The sequence below is a fragment of the Microplitis mediator genome, chromosome 11 (assembly GCF_029852145.1).
Source record: "Microplitis mediator isolate UGA2020A chromosome 11, iyMicMedi2.1, whole genome shotgun sequence".
NCBI lineage: Eukaryota > Metazoa > Arthropoda > Insecta > Hymenoptera > Braconidae > Microplitis > Microplitis mediator.
Window position 1 is genome coordinate 8,662,407 of NC_079979.1, and position 18,482 is coordinate 8,680,888.

Genomic DNA, 18,482 nt, shown 5'->3' on the forward strand with positions numbered 1-18,482 from the left:
AAAAAATATCTATGACAGTTAGCAGGTATTTGTTTCCTTTATTAACTGATGCATAAGGAATCATTTCAACTAGATCAGCTTGCCAAGTTTCATCAAGTGCTCGTATGTCAACATGACGACGTTGATAATTTCTGCGTGCTGGTCTGTGCAACTCATACGCTATTACTGATTTTTTGTCCTCCATTGTCAACAAAAATTTTAGCTTCCAGTTCTTTTATTCTCTGTGTATTTCTACTGATTAAGTCTTTTTGTGACTTCATACGTTTTATTTTAACTTTTAATTCTTGATTTTCTTTTCTTAAAAGCGTCACAGCAGAATCCAATGTTACCACTTGAGAGTGCAAGTGTGAAATGATCTCTGACTGATCATTCCTCATACTATCATACAATAGAGACAGCTCTTTGTGAACAAGATCACGTGTAAATTTGACGGTTGCTGCATCACTGTCTTCAGCTGGTTTGCCAACATGACACAGTCTCTTGCTCTCAACATCATACTGTCCATCAACAGTTATCTGAAATCCTCGTCCAGGTGGTCCTGGTGGTCCACTGATTGCAGCACCAGTTGGTAGTGACCGACCAAAAATATCGATACTCATTTTTGCTCTTTTCACTTCAACAGTTGGCGTGTAAATGACATAAATTTGATGCAGTGGCTGCTAATAAATAATTCCTGCTTCTCGTAGCTCTTCAATAATTGATATGATTTCATTGGTGTGACTTGGATTCCCAGCTGCTTGAGATGCCATGAGTAAACGAAGACGGTCAACTAGTTCATTTGGATCATCCCAATAGACATAATCCATACGTGCTTTTTTCTTTTTCGCAATCATAAAATCAGGTAATCCTTTACCTCTTGATAAGTTTGCATTTTTAGCAAGAAAATCAGCAATATAATTATTGTACTTGATTGTTGAGTCTTCATAAAAACTACTATCTGGCTTATAATTTTTTCTATGAGTATTTGTCATCTTTATTATTTCGAGATATTTATTTTTATCATTCTGTGTGACTTTCGAATCATCCGGAGATTTTTTAAATAATAATTCCAATAAACCAGGAGTCACTGAGTAATTTTTATTTTTTATATTAATCACAGTATCATCAAAAGTTATTTCAGAATCACCAATGTAAAAATCATTGTAACATCGACGGACACCATATCTCATATCAATATCTTTACTTTTTTTATACACTTTAGATAAATAAGATTTTATTTCACTGCTAGCTGACTTAGCAGGGGTACTTGATGCAGCAGGTGATATTTGTGTTTCTTCCAGAGTCCCGCTTCTATCTTCAGAGATGATACTGTTATATTTACTTGCATCATCAAGTTCTGTATTATTATTATTCACAGTTGAATTATTTTCTTCTTCAACTTCAGACTTGACTTCTTGTTTGATTTTATGTTTTGATGATTCGACTAGACTTTGTAGAGGTGTAACAATAGGTTTGAACATTTCACCCATTGCCTTCTCAGCTGTGTCTTTACCCAACTTGAGCATTCTGTGCTTCCGTCGGATAGCATCACTAGCCTGAGATATCTGATGTAAGACATCTCGTTGCTTTGAAAGTTCCTCAGTCTTCATGTTGATGTGTCAGAGTTCACTTAAATTCTGATTGTTGTTCGTCAAGTACAAGTTAATTTATACTAATAAAACAATCAAATCCTTTTCTATATCTTCCACTATTTAGCTCACTGTCTTTGTCAATCACTACAAACCCATATTTACCACCATCATTCCAACATGCTGAACACAAGTCTTTGAATAAATTGTATGACATGTCAGTATTTACATGATCATCATACACATGTCTCAAGTTCATCTCATCTTGACGAAAGAGAACTATAAAATTTGCATTGTCACGTATCAAATGTTTAGGGATACGTGTGTAAGTCTGACAGAGATAAAAACTGTCAACATCTTTGTGTCGACCCATGCAAAAATATGCTCTGATATGATCTTGTTTTTCACAAGCAACATCATCAAATATCATCAATGAGTTTGGTTTTGCATCTTCAGGTTTCAGTACTTCTTCGTGCTCGTTGAATGTAAAAAATTCAATACCTTCTATTGGTTTAAGTAGTGATTCTAAAAATTTGTATTTCGGTTGATTTAGAGATTTTGAGTAGAGATAAATATTATCAAATCTCAAGCCGTTGGGGTGTATGATGAGTGACAGAAGAGCATTTGTTTTTCCACAATTTGATGGACCACAAAATATAGCACGTACACTGTTTGGCAATAAAGCACCGTGTCTCTTGACTTTTTTCACCCCCGTACCTTGAACAATTTGATCAAAATTTATTACTGGCAACTTGGCCTCTTGACTTTTAAACTCCATGTTGACAGTTTCCGGTCAGAACAACAACTCACTCAGCGAGGTATAAGTACCAGGTTTTATAGGATTTTCAGTCAGTCATGATGCTGCTACTATGGAGAGCAGATGTGTGAATACCAGTGGTAGAGGTTTTGTAAACAGTATAATTAATAAGCTGCCATTTGAACTACATATACCTGGATACCAGTACTGTGGACCAGGCACAAAGCTAGCCAAGAGATTAGCTCGTGGTGATCCTGGAATTAATCCTCTAGACGCTGCGTGTAAAGAACACGATATCGCATACTCGTACAATCGTGAAAATTTGGATGCACGTCACGAGGCTGATCAAATACTTGCTGAGAAGGCGTGGCAACGTTATCAAGCAAAAGACGCTGGTATTGGTGAAAAAGCTGCTGCGTGGAGTGTAAATAAAATCATGAAGATGAAAAAAAGATTTGGTATGGGGCTGAAGAAGAGAGTAGCTGGAAAGAGAAAGCCCAGTAAGAGGAAGATTAGCAAGAGAAAGGCTGGCAAGAGAAAGATAAGTGTGAAGAAACAAGTAGCACTAAGACAAGTTGTCACAGCTGCCAAAAAGTCCATGACTTCTGGTGGTGATCCAATCAAAACAGCATTGAAGGGTGCTCGTCAAGCGGTTAAAAAATCTGGTGGGAAAAAAAATATCAGGCTGCCACGAATTTTACCAGTTCCATCTAAAGTTGGTGGTATACTACCATTTTTGATACCACTTTTTGCCGGCTTGAGTGCAACAGGAGCTTTAGCTGGAGGCGCTGCTGGTATAGCAAAAGCTGTAAATGATGCGAGTGCTGCTAAAAATCGATTGAATGAGAGCAAACGTCATAATTTGCAAATGGAACAAATATCTATGGGTAAAGGTTTATACTTGAAGCCTTATAGACGTGGTATGGGTTTATATTTGAGACCATATCCAGCAGGCAGAGGATGCAAGTCAAAAAACAAGTAGAGCTACCACATCGAGCACTCACAAACATCGACTTACTGAAGTACGCTAAAGTTCTAAAAATTCCAAACTTTCGTGGTGTTTTTATGAGAAACGATTTACCTGAAACTGGACCGAGAAAAAATGAATCAGCTATTATTAATCTTGATGATAAACATGGACCTGGTACTCACTGGGTTGCATACAAGAAAAATAATGATAAAGTTATTTATTTTGACAGTTTTGGTAATTTACAACCACCACAAGATCTTATGGAATATCTCGATGTTGGTAGCGTGAAATATAATCACAAAAGATATCAGGATTTTGATACAATTATATGTGGACATTTGTGTCTCAAATTTCTCACTGGACAACTATAAATTGATGTGACTTTGTGTACAGCACATCAGTCATGGCTGAGTCATTCACATTAACACTGACAGGATCTTCATCCGAGTTAGAGGCTAACTACTTCCCTCCAATTGAATTATCACAAGCTAAAAATTATGTTCTGGGACTTGTAGAGTTATTAACATTTAATTCGATACCAAATATTGATGTGGGTGCTAATAAATTCTATGTCTCTTATCCTGTGGATAATATTGATATTGAAAAAATTGATACAAATAATGTTGATAATAATGTTGATGAGAAAAAAATAGTCAAGAAAAAAAGAGCTAAGAGAAATGCTGCAATAATTACAAAGTTTGATGACAATATCTCAGTGACGGAAAAGAATATAGAAGCTGAAAAATATGAAACTATTGAAGAGAGAGTCTTGACGATACCAACAGGAAGTTACGAGATAACTGACATTGAAAAATATATTCAAAAGAAATTACGAAGACTCAGCATCAACATCAAAGCCAATAATAATGAATTGAGAAGTGAGATAAAATGTGATCAATTTATAAATTTTACACCTCAAGATTCTATTGGTCGGCTATTGGGATTTACAAATCGGAAGCTGATGCCACATAAAACTCACTCATCAGATTTACCGGTGAAGATATTAAAACTCAATGCTCTGAGAGTTGAGTGTAACATCACGTCTGGTGCTTACATAAATGAACACAAAGTTCACACTATTCATGAATTTTTCCCAAGTGTACCACCAGGATATAAGATTGTTGAATTACCATCACACGTCATTTATCTACCGATCGCCGTACAAGCAATACAAAATCTCAGACTGAGAATTGTAGATCAAGACGGAAAACTGGCTAATTTCAGAGGTGAAATGATAACCATAAGACTGCATATAAAGTCTATAAAATAATGGGTATCGTGTATGAAACAAAAAGTGGTGCTGGGTATAAAACGACAGCAACATGGTCAAGCAACATCAGTCACCGAGTACCTCACAAGGTGTTAACACATCAGAACGCTCAGTTTCTTCAGAGCCTAGGACTAAAATTACGTGGAAAATTAAGAAAATAAAAATTTATTTTTGCTGTTTAACGTGTACACGACCATGGCAGCGGAAATCTTAAATATTCAACGACAAATCATTTTTGATGAGTCGATTGCACACTATGAAGCACATGCTCATCTCCCGTATGCTTCATCAACATTCAACAACAGCGATGAAATAAGAATTACCGTTCAACATCAAGATTTATGTCTACTTCCAAGTAAAAGTACACTGCATGTGTATGGAAAATTTACAAAATCTGATGGTACAGCTGTAAGTGCAACTACTCACATGGTAAACATGACAGTATGTCATATGTTTGAAGAAATACGCTACGAGCTCAATGATGTTGAGATTGATCGTAATAAAAATGTCGGCATCACAAGTCTCATGAAAGGATATACATCACTGAGTCCAGCTCAACAAAATACACTCGAGAACTCAGGCTGGATTATGGATGAAGCTGTAAACAAATTACACAATGACAATGGCTACTTTGATGTATCTATACCACTGAGTCTCCTGCTTGGATTTGCTGAAGATTACCATAAAGTTGTCATCAACGCAAAGCATGAATTGATTTTAATAAGATCAAATTCCGATTTGAATGCATACATTGTGGCTACACCTGCTGCTGGAGCTCATGCTGAAGCTGTTAAAATTACACTGCAAAAAATCGAGTGGATTGTACCATATGTGACTATGGCTGATAAACAAAAAATTGAAGCTCTGAATTATATTACAAGTGATCCAGCTATCTCAATCAGTTTCCGTGCTTGGGAGCTGTACGAGTATCCTTTATTACCAAATACTTCGAAGCACATATGGGCAGTCAAAACTTCTACGCAGCTCGAGAAACCACGTTTTGTCATTCTTGGATTTCAAACAGCACGAAAAAATGACGCAACTAAAAATGCTAGCGTATTTGATCATTGTAACATCAGAGATATAAAATTATTTTTAAACTCTCAGAGTTATCCTTATGGGAATTTAAACCTCAACATTGCAAACAATCAATATGCTCTGTTGTATGATATGTATATAAATTTCCAAATTTCATACTACAACAAAGAACCTGAGCCACTGCTAACAAAGAAGAAATTTTTGGAACAAGCACCACTGTATGTTATCGATTGCTCGAAACAAAACGAATCAATTAAATCTGGACCAGTGGACATTCGCCTAGAATTTGAATCTGCAAATCAATTTCCTGCGCAGACATCAGCTTATTGCCTCATTATACATGATCGTATAGTCGAGTATAATCCTATAAGCAGTATCGTACGAAAACTAATATGAAGACTGTTAAATTTTAATCCAACGCCAACCATACATTATATGTATGTATGGAGATTCGCACACGAGCAAGCAAGAAGAGGCGAATGGGAACAAGCAGCAAGAGATCAAGAACGATTTAAACAAAGAATTAATAAATTAAATATAATTATTGAACCTGTATTAATTAAAAAACTTACATTTATAAATAAATAAACTTTTTTATATTGACATATATTGTTTTTATTATTTTTAACCTAAAATATACATTTAAGTCTTACATAACCTTAAATATGTTACATAACCTCAAATACATACGAAACTATAGTATTTTTTTCTTAACCTAAAATATACATTTAAGTCTTACATAACCTTAAATACTTTTTCATTTCACATAACCTCAAATACATAATAAACTATAGATATTTTTCTTAACCTAAAAATATACATTTTTTCAGTCTTACATAACCTCAAATACATAATAAACTATAGATATTTTTCTTAACCTAAAAAGTACAATTGCAGCAATCTTTTCTAAATGGATATGCAAGGCTATCAGGGATATCATCATAGAAAAGAGAATGATCCCGACACCTTTGATAGCCAATCAATTTTTCATTATTTTGTAATCGTTCCGGTAGTTTGTGCCAAGCGAAATCGATTTGTTGGGTTGCATTTTCAATGATAAATGCAACATCAAGACATGCGATATCTTGATTATCCATACACAGTAAGTTCCCCAACTGATTGAAGATCTGAACCGACTTTTCATAGGTTGGTTGGTTTCCATAACAAGTCCAAAACCACTTCTTGAAAAATTGAACATTTTGATATGCACATGAAGAATAAAACTTTTTCTTATGATGAACATGGTATGGACAGCGATGTTTTGGAAAATCATAAGCATCAAATAGAGAAAAATGTCTTAGTTTTTCCATATCAATTATAGGTACAACAGAGTCAATTAGATCATCAAGCCATTTTTTCTTTCGTTCACCTTGAACGTAAAAGTAATGTGCATTTTTCACCAAAATATCTAGATTTTCTTTCAATGATTCATATGGTTGCACACCAGATGTCCATGAAATTGAATGTTGAAGTCCACAATGATCAACACTTTTTTGCATTACTGCAACATCAATCTGATCTAAAGGTGGTTCGAATAACCAATGTTCACATTGCACACGTTTATATGGATTGACTTTAACAGAAATATCACTAGCACAAAGTTCTTTTATCACAAATCTACCATCAGGCATCTCGAAACCCACAAAATCAATTATTACTTCCATTATTGCGGTTTGTTAGCTTTGAACAATGACTTAGTTAATATGAATGTGATTTCATGACACGCTTCTTCATAATCTTTGCGATCATTAAAGTTTGATAATAATTCTTTCCAATGAGAAAGTTGTAAGTTGATTTCTTTCCTTCGAATAGCCACTTCTTTGTCTCTTTCCTCATTCGCTTTTCTAAAGTAATAGGAATCTGGGATAGCGTCGTTGTCGTTGTCGCCGTAGTCATCAAAAATATCACTTTCGCTGCTTATATCCTCAAACTCGATTTGGGCATCATGGTTACACTCATCAGTGCATACATGAAGTCTGTAAAAATTAACAATTAAATATTTATAGTTAAGTTATTAGAAAAATAATAGTTTTTAAAATAATAATTCTTACATACTTTGAACCGTGAGGACCCATTTTTTATGACTTTCCAAGCATGCGTAATTGCAGTTTTTCCGTTTTTTCACTAATTTCAAATAGATTCTTCGCTAACTTTTTTTTTTCAACACAGCCTGGACACGATACTTCTCGCGCACTTTCAATAATTTCAATGTTTTTGTCGAATGCAATTACGTCATTGATAAATTTACCAATATCCTCGGGAGGTATGTCACCAAATAACGATTCAATAATATCGTCAAGATTATCAGTGTACGGCCGGTTATGTAAGAGAAAAATTCTTTCACTTTCACTGAATTTATTATCCATTTGCACAAGCTGTTAACTAGAACGTTTCTCAATGTAGACTGACTGCTGCTGCGAGCTCAGCGCTCAGCTCAGTATCCCCACTCTAGGCCGAAAACAAGTTCAAACCTGATAGATGACGTCATCTACTACGCAGTTAAAATAGAAAGTTTTTTTCTCGGAACTGGATGAGTCATCATCTGAAAATTCTACTACGCAGTTAAAAAATAAAAAAGAGGGGAGAGAATCTCACGTCCAACGCGAGCTCAAAATGGCAGATAAGAACTCAAAATGGCTGACAATTAGCATCAAACGGACCCTAGATAAGCTCAGGTGGTAAAAAAGATCTCAGATAACGTCAATTAGCTTCAAAATGATGTCAAAAAGGTCCCAGATAAGCTCAAATGATGTCAAAAAGGCCCCAGATAACCAACGGTCGATACATTATCGATACATTATCGACAATCGATAACTTACCATCCGCCGATAACTTACCATCCGCCGATAACTTACCATCCGCCGATAACTTACCATCCGTCGGTACAACAGATCATGCCCATCTTGCCCCAAGTGAGCCAGAACCTTCCCTGCCTATCTACTAAACACGGAATTAGCATGGTTACTCATAGCTCGAGGTGCAAATATCAATGCAAATAATGATGACAGTGGAAATCGACCAATACATCAACTTGTAATCGCTGCTGGACAGGAAACAGGAGTAAACAGGACAAGGCTGGCAGAGATAATGGAATATATGCTACAGAATGGAGTCGAAATAGAGGCAAGGAATCGTGAAGGAGTAACAGCTGTGCATCTAGACGTACGACAAAGGTACATGGGAATATTTGATTTGTTTATGGAACACGATGTGAATATGGACATGGAGGACGAGAAAGGAAGAACACCATTATTCTACGCGGTGGAATATAGACAATCGGAAAAAGTAAATGCATTATTAAAGCAAGGGGCTAGAGTGAATCATAGAGATTGCCATGGAATGACACCGCTGTTCATGATATTTAAGAAAATTTTGACTCACCGGTATGAAGGAAACAATTTGTATAGTCCGGATCACATAAGGAAGATGGAAATAACGGGAATGTTAATCAAATTTAGAGCCAATGTCAATCAGCAGACGACTAAGGGGGGCGTAACACCATTGCACCTAGCAGGGGCAAAAGGATATGATGAGATTGTAACGGTGCTACTAGAAAATGGGGCGAATGTTAATTTAAAAGATAAAAAGGGAAGATACGTGGTACAGTATTGTAGATATGCGCGGCAAGATGATGATTTGCCTACAGGATACGGAAAAGAGCCGGACGAAATGTGGTCAGTCACTGAGAGACATGTCAGTTGGACGCATTTGATAATCAGACAGTTCCTTATAAAGAAAAGAGTTATGGGAGATATGATAAACCAGGATTTGGAGCTGGAATTGTTGTACTTAAAGCAAAATGAAGAAGAGTATGACGTAAAATGTAGAGAGGAAGTAGAGGAAATGAAGAAAATTGTGTTAATACGTCAAGGGGGAGGAGAAGTGATACCTATCGACGTATGGAAAGCATCAATGGAAGGTATGAGGCGATTTATGAGGCATAAGGATTTTGTCCGAAATTTTCAACGAGGAAAGATCGGCCATTATGGGAATTAAATGTTGAAAAAAATTGTAGCGGCAAGATACAGGGAGAAGCTTATCAAACGGGCTATTCGGGTGTTAAATAACGTGTCAAGATACAGCGAGATACCATTAGAAGATTTGCCAAAGTATGTATTGGATGAAATCGTTAGTAATATTAATAATGAAGAGCTCATCAAGATGACAGGCATGGACCAGTTATTCTAAGTGTGGAAAAGAAGTGAAAATAAAAGGAATAGTCGTAAATACGTGGATTAGAAAAAAATGACAAATAAAAAAATATAATAATGGAATATGATTATTGAATGTATCAATTATTGCGTACGAAATTAATAAAGAATATTATTAACTCGAATTTCACCCTCTGATTTTTTTTTGTTGTTGTAATAATAACAAAGTAAAGTTAGAATAAGAGACCGGGAGGAAGAACTTAAATATTTCATTGCATGAAAACCCGCTACCGGTAACCTATTCTTCTACTTTTACTTTCTGCTACTTTCTATTGCATGGCTTCAGATCATATACTTAAAACTTCGATAAATTCTTTCTCCGGCTCGAGAAATTAATCAATAAGTGATAATAGTAAATTTATAATAAAAATTGTAGCATTATTTAAGTTAAGAATATAAATTACGAATGAATGTGCATAATTCCACAGGATATCCTCTTCTAAAAAGTTGATGACCGGATGTCGTATCGTTTTACGTCGCTTCTGTGACTATTTTATTCGGTTGTCGATTGGTCGACTGAGATAGTGGCGGGATTTTTGAAAGAATGAAGGCGAGCGAAGCGAGCATGTTGTGTCTAGTTTAATAAAATTGAGTGGGGAATAAATACGAGAAAGAGTGTAAGTATAAATAAAAGATTCATTTTATGCTAAGAAACGCTGGGGTAAAGGAAGTAAAGAATTATATAATTATAAAGATAAAATTATTATGAAGATAGATGTAAATGATAGTGGTAAGTAGTGATGATAATTAATTAGCTAGTATACGACTATTTGTGGACAGAGTAACGTTGCAGTCTGGTTATCCTCGGTACACACAATTCCAGAGTTGACGAATGACGACAGTTCAATTCATCTAAATAAAATATTTTTCTTTAGTATAATTAAGTTAATCTGGAAAAGAGAAAAAGGAAAATTGAATAACTTACCAATCTTGCGGGATTTTACCTCCCTCACCTTTTCCTTCGCCATACAGGCTTAAATTTCATTCCCTTTCTCCCCAGTTATTTTTTTTTCTCATTAGGTTTGGTCGGTTGTTGATGTCTATCTTATTTTTCTTGTTCGTGAACCCATATTTTCCTCCCTTTTAATTGAAGTCAATGCATCCCAGAAATAGGTGTTATTTGCATCTATATCGTGGGCATAGTAACAAATTAAGGTAGTAATTATATAGTTGAGTAAAGAAAAAATGATATTGTAGTATAGGTTGTAAATTACTCACATTATATTGAAAAAAAAGAATCAACCTTACAAATAAATGGGAAATGTACACAGTAGATCTTCTTCCCTTGTTAAACTCACTATTTTTTCTCGCAGCATGCGAACAGGTGCGATTGGAACGGTTATAGTAAGTAAAATGTTAATTAAGCAGAACGAGAAAAGTATAAACTATAAATCTTTTCGAAAAAAAGGGGAACAAGAAAAAAATATTATTATAAAACAATTAAATGTTATTAATAATAGTAGGTAACGAGCTATGTATAATTTTTATCGTTATAAATAGACTCATTACAATGATCACTTTAAAAGCACATCAACATTACATTTTTTTTTGTTTTGTTGTTACGCGTTTAGAATAAAGAAATATTGGTTAAATATAAGAAAATTCAGCTGCTGTACAAAAATATTAAAAATCCTTTCCTTTCAATACCCAAATTAGTCAAAAAAAAATTTTTTTTTCATGATTTAATGTCTACACTCACTAATATTCTACTAATGGGAAAAGTAAAATGAAGTTACAGAAAAAGGGGGTGCGAAAAATTATTAAACGAGAGAGAAAGGAAAAACTAGGCGGTTCTATCTAGTAGGTCCTGAATGTTGGTTAGAAGATTTCGAACTGGGCTCAGGCGATTGAGGGTGGTGAAAAGGTCCTTGAGAATGACTGGAAGTTGTAACCCGGTGAGGCAGGATACGTCATCCAGGAAAGTTAAACCCACAATCGGCGGGTAGCAGGCACGGCACAGGTACCACAGGGTATCCCTAAGCTGTTCAAGGATCTGAAAAAGGAAAGAAATTTTAAGGACATGTTCCAAAATTATATAGGAGGTAAACACAAATACTCACAATCCGTGGAAGATGAAGCACACGATGGTTAAAAGCTCGCATCGAAACAAAATCCGACATATTTCGGTAGTTGATAATCTGAAAAAAAATAGATAAATAGAGAATGGATAAAATTTATTTTGTCATCCGAAAAAAGGGGAATAAATGGGCGATGAAGGATTCAAGTTTATAAAGTAGATGTAAGAGTAAATTATATCTAAGCAGTTACAGTTTTCCTGCTCGAATGGAAGTGATGGCAATTAAATTTTTGAAGGAAATTTTTAGATTATTAGAGAAATTCTACATTCTGGGAGTTGCTAATTAAAAGCTTGTAAAATTTTGTTTAGAAGTTATTAGAGTAAATAAAAGATATAAAATTTTTTTCTTATCGAAAAAAAATAAATAATAATGTTTTGGCAAATGAGGAATGAAAAGTCGAAATTTTTGCAGGAAACTGGAGATATATATATTTTTTTTCTTCTCTCTTTCTCTTTCTCCAGCACGTTGAGAAAAAGGTATGACTTTTTCTGGTTCGAAATATTGAAATTGTGGGGAAAAGGCTGACAGCAAGTATTGAAAAAAAAAAACGAAGAAAAAAAAAAGAGAGAAAAATTTTGTTTTCGTGGGGAAGAGCGAATAGTTAAAGACATTTTAATCTCGCATTTCTTAGAAAATTTTAAGTTATTATAGAATTTAAAACAGAGGAAAGATAATTATTACCTTATAAGATGCACAGATTTCAAAATATCGTACTTGTAGGAACACAGGTTATAAAGCAAAATCGCTGAAACGATCTTAACAGTTAAATACGGCACTAGCACTGAACACAAATTTTGAAAAAGAAAAAAAAACAATAGGAAAAATCTGGTCGCACCAATTGATATCACTGTAGCACTGAACAAAAAAAAAACGTTGAAATTTTTTATTATTTCACTCGGAAGGAAAGATTAATTTTCTTTATATATATGCATGCGTTACAAATTATGATCGCGATCGATGCAGCAGTCAAGACTTGTTGCGAACAGCGTTGCGAGTTGAATCTGAATAAAGTCAACGGAATTTGGAAATAGGATATGGGTACAATAGATAAGGGGATCTCTCATCGAAAGACGTTATTAAAATGCATACTCTCCAATGGAAAAATATTGAATAATTGGTAGTTGCTATTATAATGTTTTGTCGGCTAATAAAGACAAAAACTATGATTTTGATTTTTTCCCCAGTAAAGAAAAAAAGCATGAATAATAATTTCATTAAGTGGCGCATATGTCAATTTTTTTTTCTTTCTGCCCTTTATAATAAAATAATAAATACATGTGGGATGTTGCATGGTGACAATCTATAGCAATCTTGACATTTATTATTTATCTAAGAATTTTATGCAATTTCAAAAAACATAAAATTACCAATTTTACAGCTAATAACTATTATTATGTAGGAAAAGAGGATGAGGAAGAATAGGATTATCATGAACTTAGTATGGTTGCCATTTTATTTTTGTTGAAAATTAATGCATCTTTCTCCGAATTACTCCAAAAAAAATTACAGGCAATAAATAGATAAATCTAATGGATCCGCATTGAAAAAAAAAAAACTTTTTTTAATTAATTGAAATATATAAATAATAGCTTGAAATAAAAATAATGATTGACAAACAAATAACAATAAAACTTATTTATTTAATCTTTCATTGATTTTAATAATCAAACGTTAATTTATAAATATTAAACTATAAAGACGGAAACATCATAAACGCAATTAAAAAAATTATACTTAAAAATCAATAATATTTATATATAGCATATTATAAATAACATATTTATGATAGATTTACCGTATTTTACTTGAAACGTCCATTTTAGTATCTTAAAATTACAATTTGTATTGGATCAATTCAAAAGACATGTAAATTTACAATATCGATTTTTTTTATTTCCGAATGAAAATTGTAAATTTGAATAATTTTCTTGTAAAAAGTTAAATCATTTTATTGTAATTTTAAAAACAGATCTTTTGTTGTGGTTTTACTAATAATAACAGTAAAGTAAATCACAAATATTTATGATAAATTTACCATCTCATAGTTGAGATGTACACTGTAGTATCGTAAAATTACAATTTGTACCAGATAAATGTAAAGGATATGGAAAATTACAATATCAATCTCTTATTCTTAAGAAAATAAGTAATTTTAAATTAGTGTTTGGTGGATATTCAAAAAATTAGTAGTAATTTAGAAATCAAATTTTTGCCCAAAATTTACCAACAATTATGGTAAGTTTAATTACATGAATTTATAATAAATTTACCATATTGGTGTTAAAATTTTAGCTATACTATTGTAAAATTACTATACGTATCTGATTCATACAAAAATAATGTAAAATAACAATTTTTTGTGATTATACAATTTGAATGTCATTTTTACAGTGAGACATTGTAATTTCACGAATATTGTTCACTGTTTAGTTTTACAATACGCTAATTTGTAAATTTCCATAACATATAGTTGGTAAACATATTGGAAATTTATTATTTATTTTTAACAGTGTAGTACACAAAAATAGATGTTGGTTAATTCCTATGCAGCTGCGTCTGGAAGGGCAGGCGGCGTTTCCGACGAAAGTCTGGAAATGAAAAATTTTATGAATTAAAAATATGTGAAGGGAAGAGGAGGAAAGATAGGGGAAATTGAAGTGGATACTTACTGTTCGGCGATAATTTTACCGATAGCGATCTTTTCAAGCTCGGGCCATAACTGCCAAAAGACGTGCATGTCCGGAGACTGAAATCACCGCAACGGGGCACTTAAAGTGCGGGCATAAAAAAACGCCCGAGTTCGAACCAATGAGCCCTCCGGCTCAAAACGCTTATGGGGAGAAAGGCGTAACCGAACTAATGTGTCGATCTAGTCGCATAGCCACACGTCACGATTCGGGGGTTATGGGTCTATCAGCATCCGTAGATATGCCACGATCCGGAGGATAATCTGGAAAGAAATAAGATAATTAAAATAAGAGACAAAATTTTAAAGAAAATTTTTAAAGATGTTCAAATATAGGAAACTTACATATATGGACGCGCGATGTCGGCAAAACTCGTTCAACGTTACGCCTTGTCGAAACATAGTGCTAAAAATAAAAGAAAATGATGAACATAGTGGTAAAAAAAAAAAAAAAATGATGAATGTACGAATGGGAAATTGTCAGAGAAAAAGGATAGAAATTAAATTTTGGTAGATTAGTATATGTATGTATATATGTATTTAAAATACATAGGGAGAGGGAAATTTTGAGAATTCCTCTAATTGATATAAGAAATTATTTTCTGCCGGTTGTTAAAGGTATTTTTCAAAAAAAAAAGAGGATTTTATAGAAGTAAGGAAATAGAATATTAAAAGCGAATTAGGAAAAAGGGAGATATATATATATATATATATATATATATATATATATATATATATATATATATATATATATATATATATATATATATATATATATATACATAAAAAATAATAATAATAATATTTTAAAGCTTTAACTTTCATATACAAAACTTTTAGAATGAGTAAGTAAGGGAGTATTGAAATTAGATAAGAAATTTTAGATTTTAAAGAAAAGTAATTTAAAATATTTGAAAGTTTTTATAAAAAGAAAAATGAGAACATATATATATATAAAAAAAAAAAAACGTATTTTCTTGTTGGAAGCAAAGATGCTTGAAAAAAAAAAAAAAAAACGGACAGTTTAAAACATTTTGAATCTTAACCTTGAAAATTTTAAGAATAGTTGATCAGAGCGATTAAATTTTGAATTTTACCTTGTATAGAGCAAGAAAAGAATTTTTTTTTCCCACACTTGATACTGCACTTGTGTACACCAGAACACAATTCTAAGTTTTACGTTAAAGCTTGTTACACTTGTAGGGGGCACCGAAATTTTTCTTTGCACTTGATATTACGGTTGGGGTGAAACACAGTTCCACAACTTTTACTTTTAGTTACGCCGCGGAGCAGGAGTTTCGAAATTCTCGAATGTGAAAAAACGGGAGGAAATAGAGAGAATTTTTTTTTATGCAACAACAATGAGAGTCAGAGCTCGAATGAAGTAATTTTTCTGACTTCGGAATGCGGTAATATGATACATGCTAGAAAAAGATAATGAGACCATTCAACGGTGTTTGGATCTCGACTGTAAGACCTTGAACGCATAAATGTAATAAAGAAAATTTGTTCCCATAAATACCCTTGAAAATATTGAAGGAAATAAGTAAAAATTACCTTAACATCAATGATAATTTTGTGCTCAGTAATAGCGGAATTAAATTTGTTAAGAATAAATGCTGACCATGCACATTTAACAAAAGTAATAATAATACATAAAAATATATTAATACAGGAATGTCCTTAAAATGATATAGACATCTGGTAAATAAATAAGGGTAATATATGGATTTGCGGGCATAATATTGATCCTGTTATTGACAGCTCTGAAGCGCGTGCGCAGTAGCTGCAATACTTAAAATTTTCACCTAAATTGCATGCGGTTGGATGAACTAGTAAATTAAAATAATTTTCATGAGGCACAAATTCACAGAAAAAAATTAATATCTTTGAAAAAAAAGGGAATATAAAAATTTATTTTATAAATCTCAAAATAAATAAATATCGAGATGTATAGATAAGGCAACAATCCCCTTTTAACACTTAATGTCGTGAATCTAAAATAAATTTCAACAACAACTCCCCTATTTTATTGATACTATTATTATTACTCTTAGTTATAATTACCTTTTTTACAATCAAATATTTATGGTACACAATACCTGAAATTTATCTGTTTAGACCTTCGGATCTTATCATTCACCATTCCTTTAAATTATCATTCAAGTATAAATATATACGTTAAATATTATCTGAGAATTTAGAATTTTATTGCAAAATAATTTAAATCTAAATTTATGTTCAATAATTCATTTGATTTTGTAAATAAAATTTAAGTGGTTGTATACACAAAAACATCGTCTATATAAAAACAGGATCTATAGTAAATAATATGATAAATTTATATATTAATTAATTATTGTATATTGAAAAAAAAAAGAGAGAGAAAAAAACCCTCGAAATAAATTGTTGACGCATTTAAACGAGAAATAACTTTTAAAATAGTCACATTTAAATTCTTTGCGATTATTTTTTTTTCTCTCTCTCTTCACATTTTATTCTTGAATGGCAAAAAAAAAAAAAATAATAATACAATTAAAATGAAATCCTTGCAGGAAATTACAATAAAAAAAAAAATTTTTTTTAGTTTTGAATTTTTATTAATTATATTGAATATTTGACTTTATAAATGCCAAAAAAAAAATTTTTTTTGATCAATCATTTAAACATTTCAGTAAATAAATTAGATAATTCAATTAATTAAACGATACTCGAAAAATTTAATTAAAAACCAGAGTTTCAAGACTTTAATAATTTTTTTATATAAACTGTGATCAACATAACAAATACACCTGTCAATCGAGTTGCATCTCTCTAAAAGTAGTAGAGTTGTTATGTCCGACTATTATTTAATTAATATTTGGTTGCGTGGATTGGGGCGTTCGGACTAACACATGCAATTTTCGGCTTAAATGTTTAATTCAAGCCTTATTTTATTTTATTTTAGGGATACGTTTCGATGTAAGGTTTTCCTTTAATTCTAAGTTAAGTAAAAATGAATTAATTTCATAAGTCGATAAATATATAATATGCAAATTGATACATACAATTTAGAATTTATAGCATCCTTATTTTCAATTAAACTTTGAGGCCGATCGAAAAATTTGTTAAAGAATTTAAAAGATAAAATAGTCACTTAAAAACTTCCTACCTTTGCTGTGATAGTTCTCGTTGATTATTTTTCACCTTTTGAAGACTCCTTTGTAGTAGGCCCTTGGACTCCTGGGATGTATTCCTTGGACTGGTTGACAATATCTCTTTCTCTCGTGCAAGCGATGAACAAGCGAGGAAGGATGATCAATATTGACTAACTTATTTTTAATTAATGAAGCACAAAAACGGTCTTTCACTTTTATTTTCCTTTTATTTAACTATCAAACTTTTAATCCTTTACAAACCAAAAATACCTTTATTTTTCTTTGTAGAAATTAGAGATGATACTCTTTGAAGGCTTTTATTTCTATGCATGAACATTTATTACACTTTAGTATACACTGATATTTTCTTACTCTTTATCAGGTTAATTTTGTGTTTTATTCTAATGGAACAAAATTCCTTTAATTTTCCCAAAGGAATTAGAGATGATACTCTTTAAAGGTTATTTCTTTTATTTTTGACCATGTATTCACTTTAAGTTACAATATTTGCTTTTCAATTTTTAATGCACTGAACGGTGCTATTAACACTTAACTACTGACTCACAACCGAAAACACTTTTTCTTTATTAAACTTTTCTCTTCTTTATAAAATTTTCTTCGCGATGCGATTTTATTTTGCTCTCTTTGAGCGGTATATTTTATATAGATATATATATATTTCTTTATTTCACTGCTATAACTCTTCTTGACTTTTTTACTTTTGTATATTTGTTATAAATATATAGTATATATATTTATTTTTAATG

The 18,482-nt window shown here is 32.3% G+C and overlaps 1 protein-coding gene across 1 annotated transcript; it reads left to right on the top strand.

The window, feature by feature from the left end:
- Positions 1-4,760: 4,760 nt before the first annotated feature.
- On the top strand, positions 4,761-5,999 carry LOC130676939 (uncharacterized). The gene has a single exon (XM_057483447.1). The coding sequence runs from the start codon at positions 4,761-4,763 to the stop codon at positions 5,997-5,999; it is 1,239 nt and encodes a 412-aa protein (XP_057339430.1).
- Positions 6,000-18,482: the final 12,483 nt, after the last annotated feature.

Bases quoted from the DNA above. Each gene is read 5' to 3' on its own strand.
- LOC130676939 (XM_057483447.1), top strand. From the start codon at position 4,761: ATGGCAGCGGAAATCTTAAATATTCAACGACAAATCATTTTTGATGAG.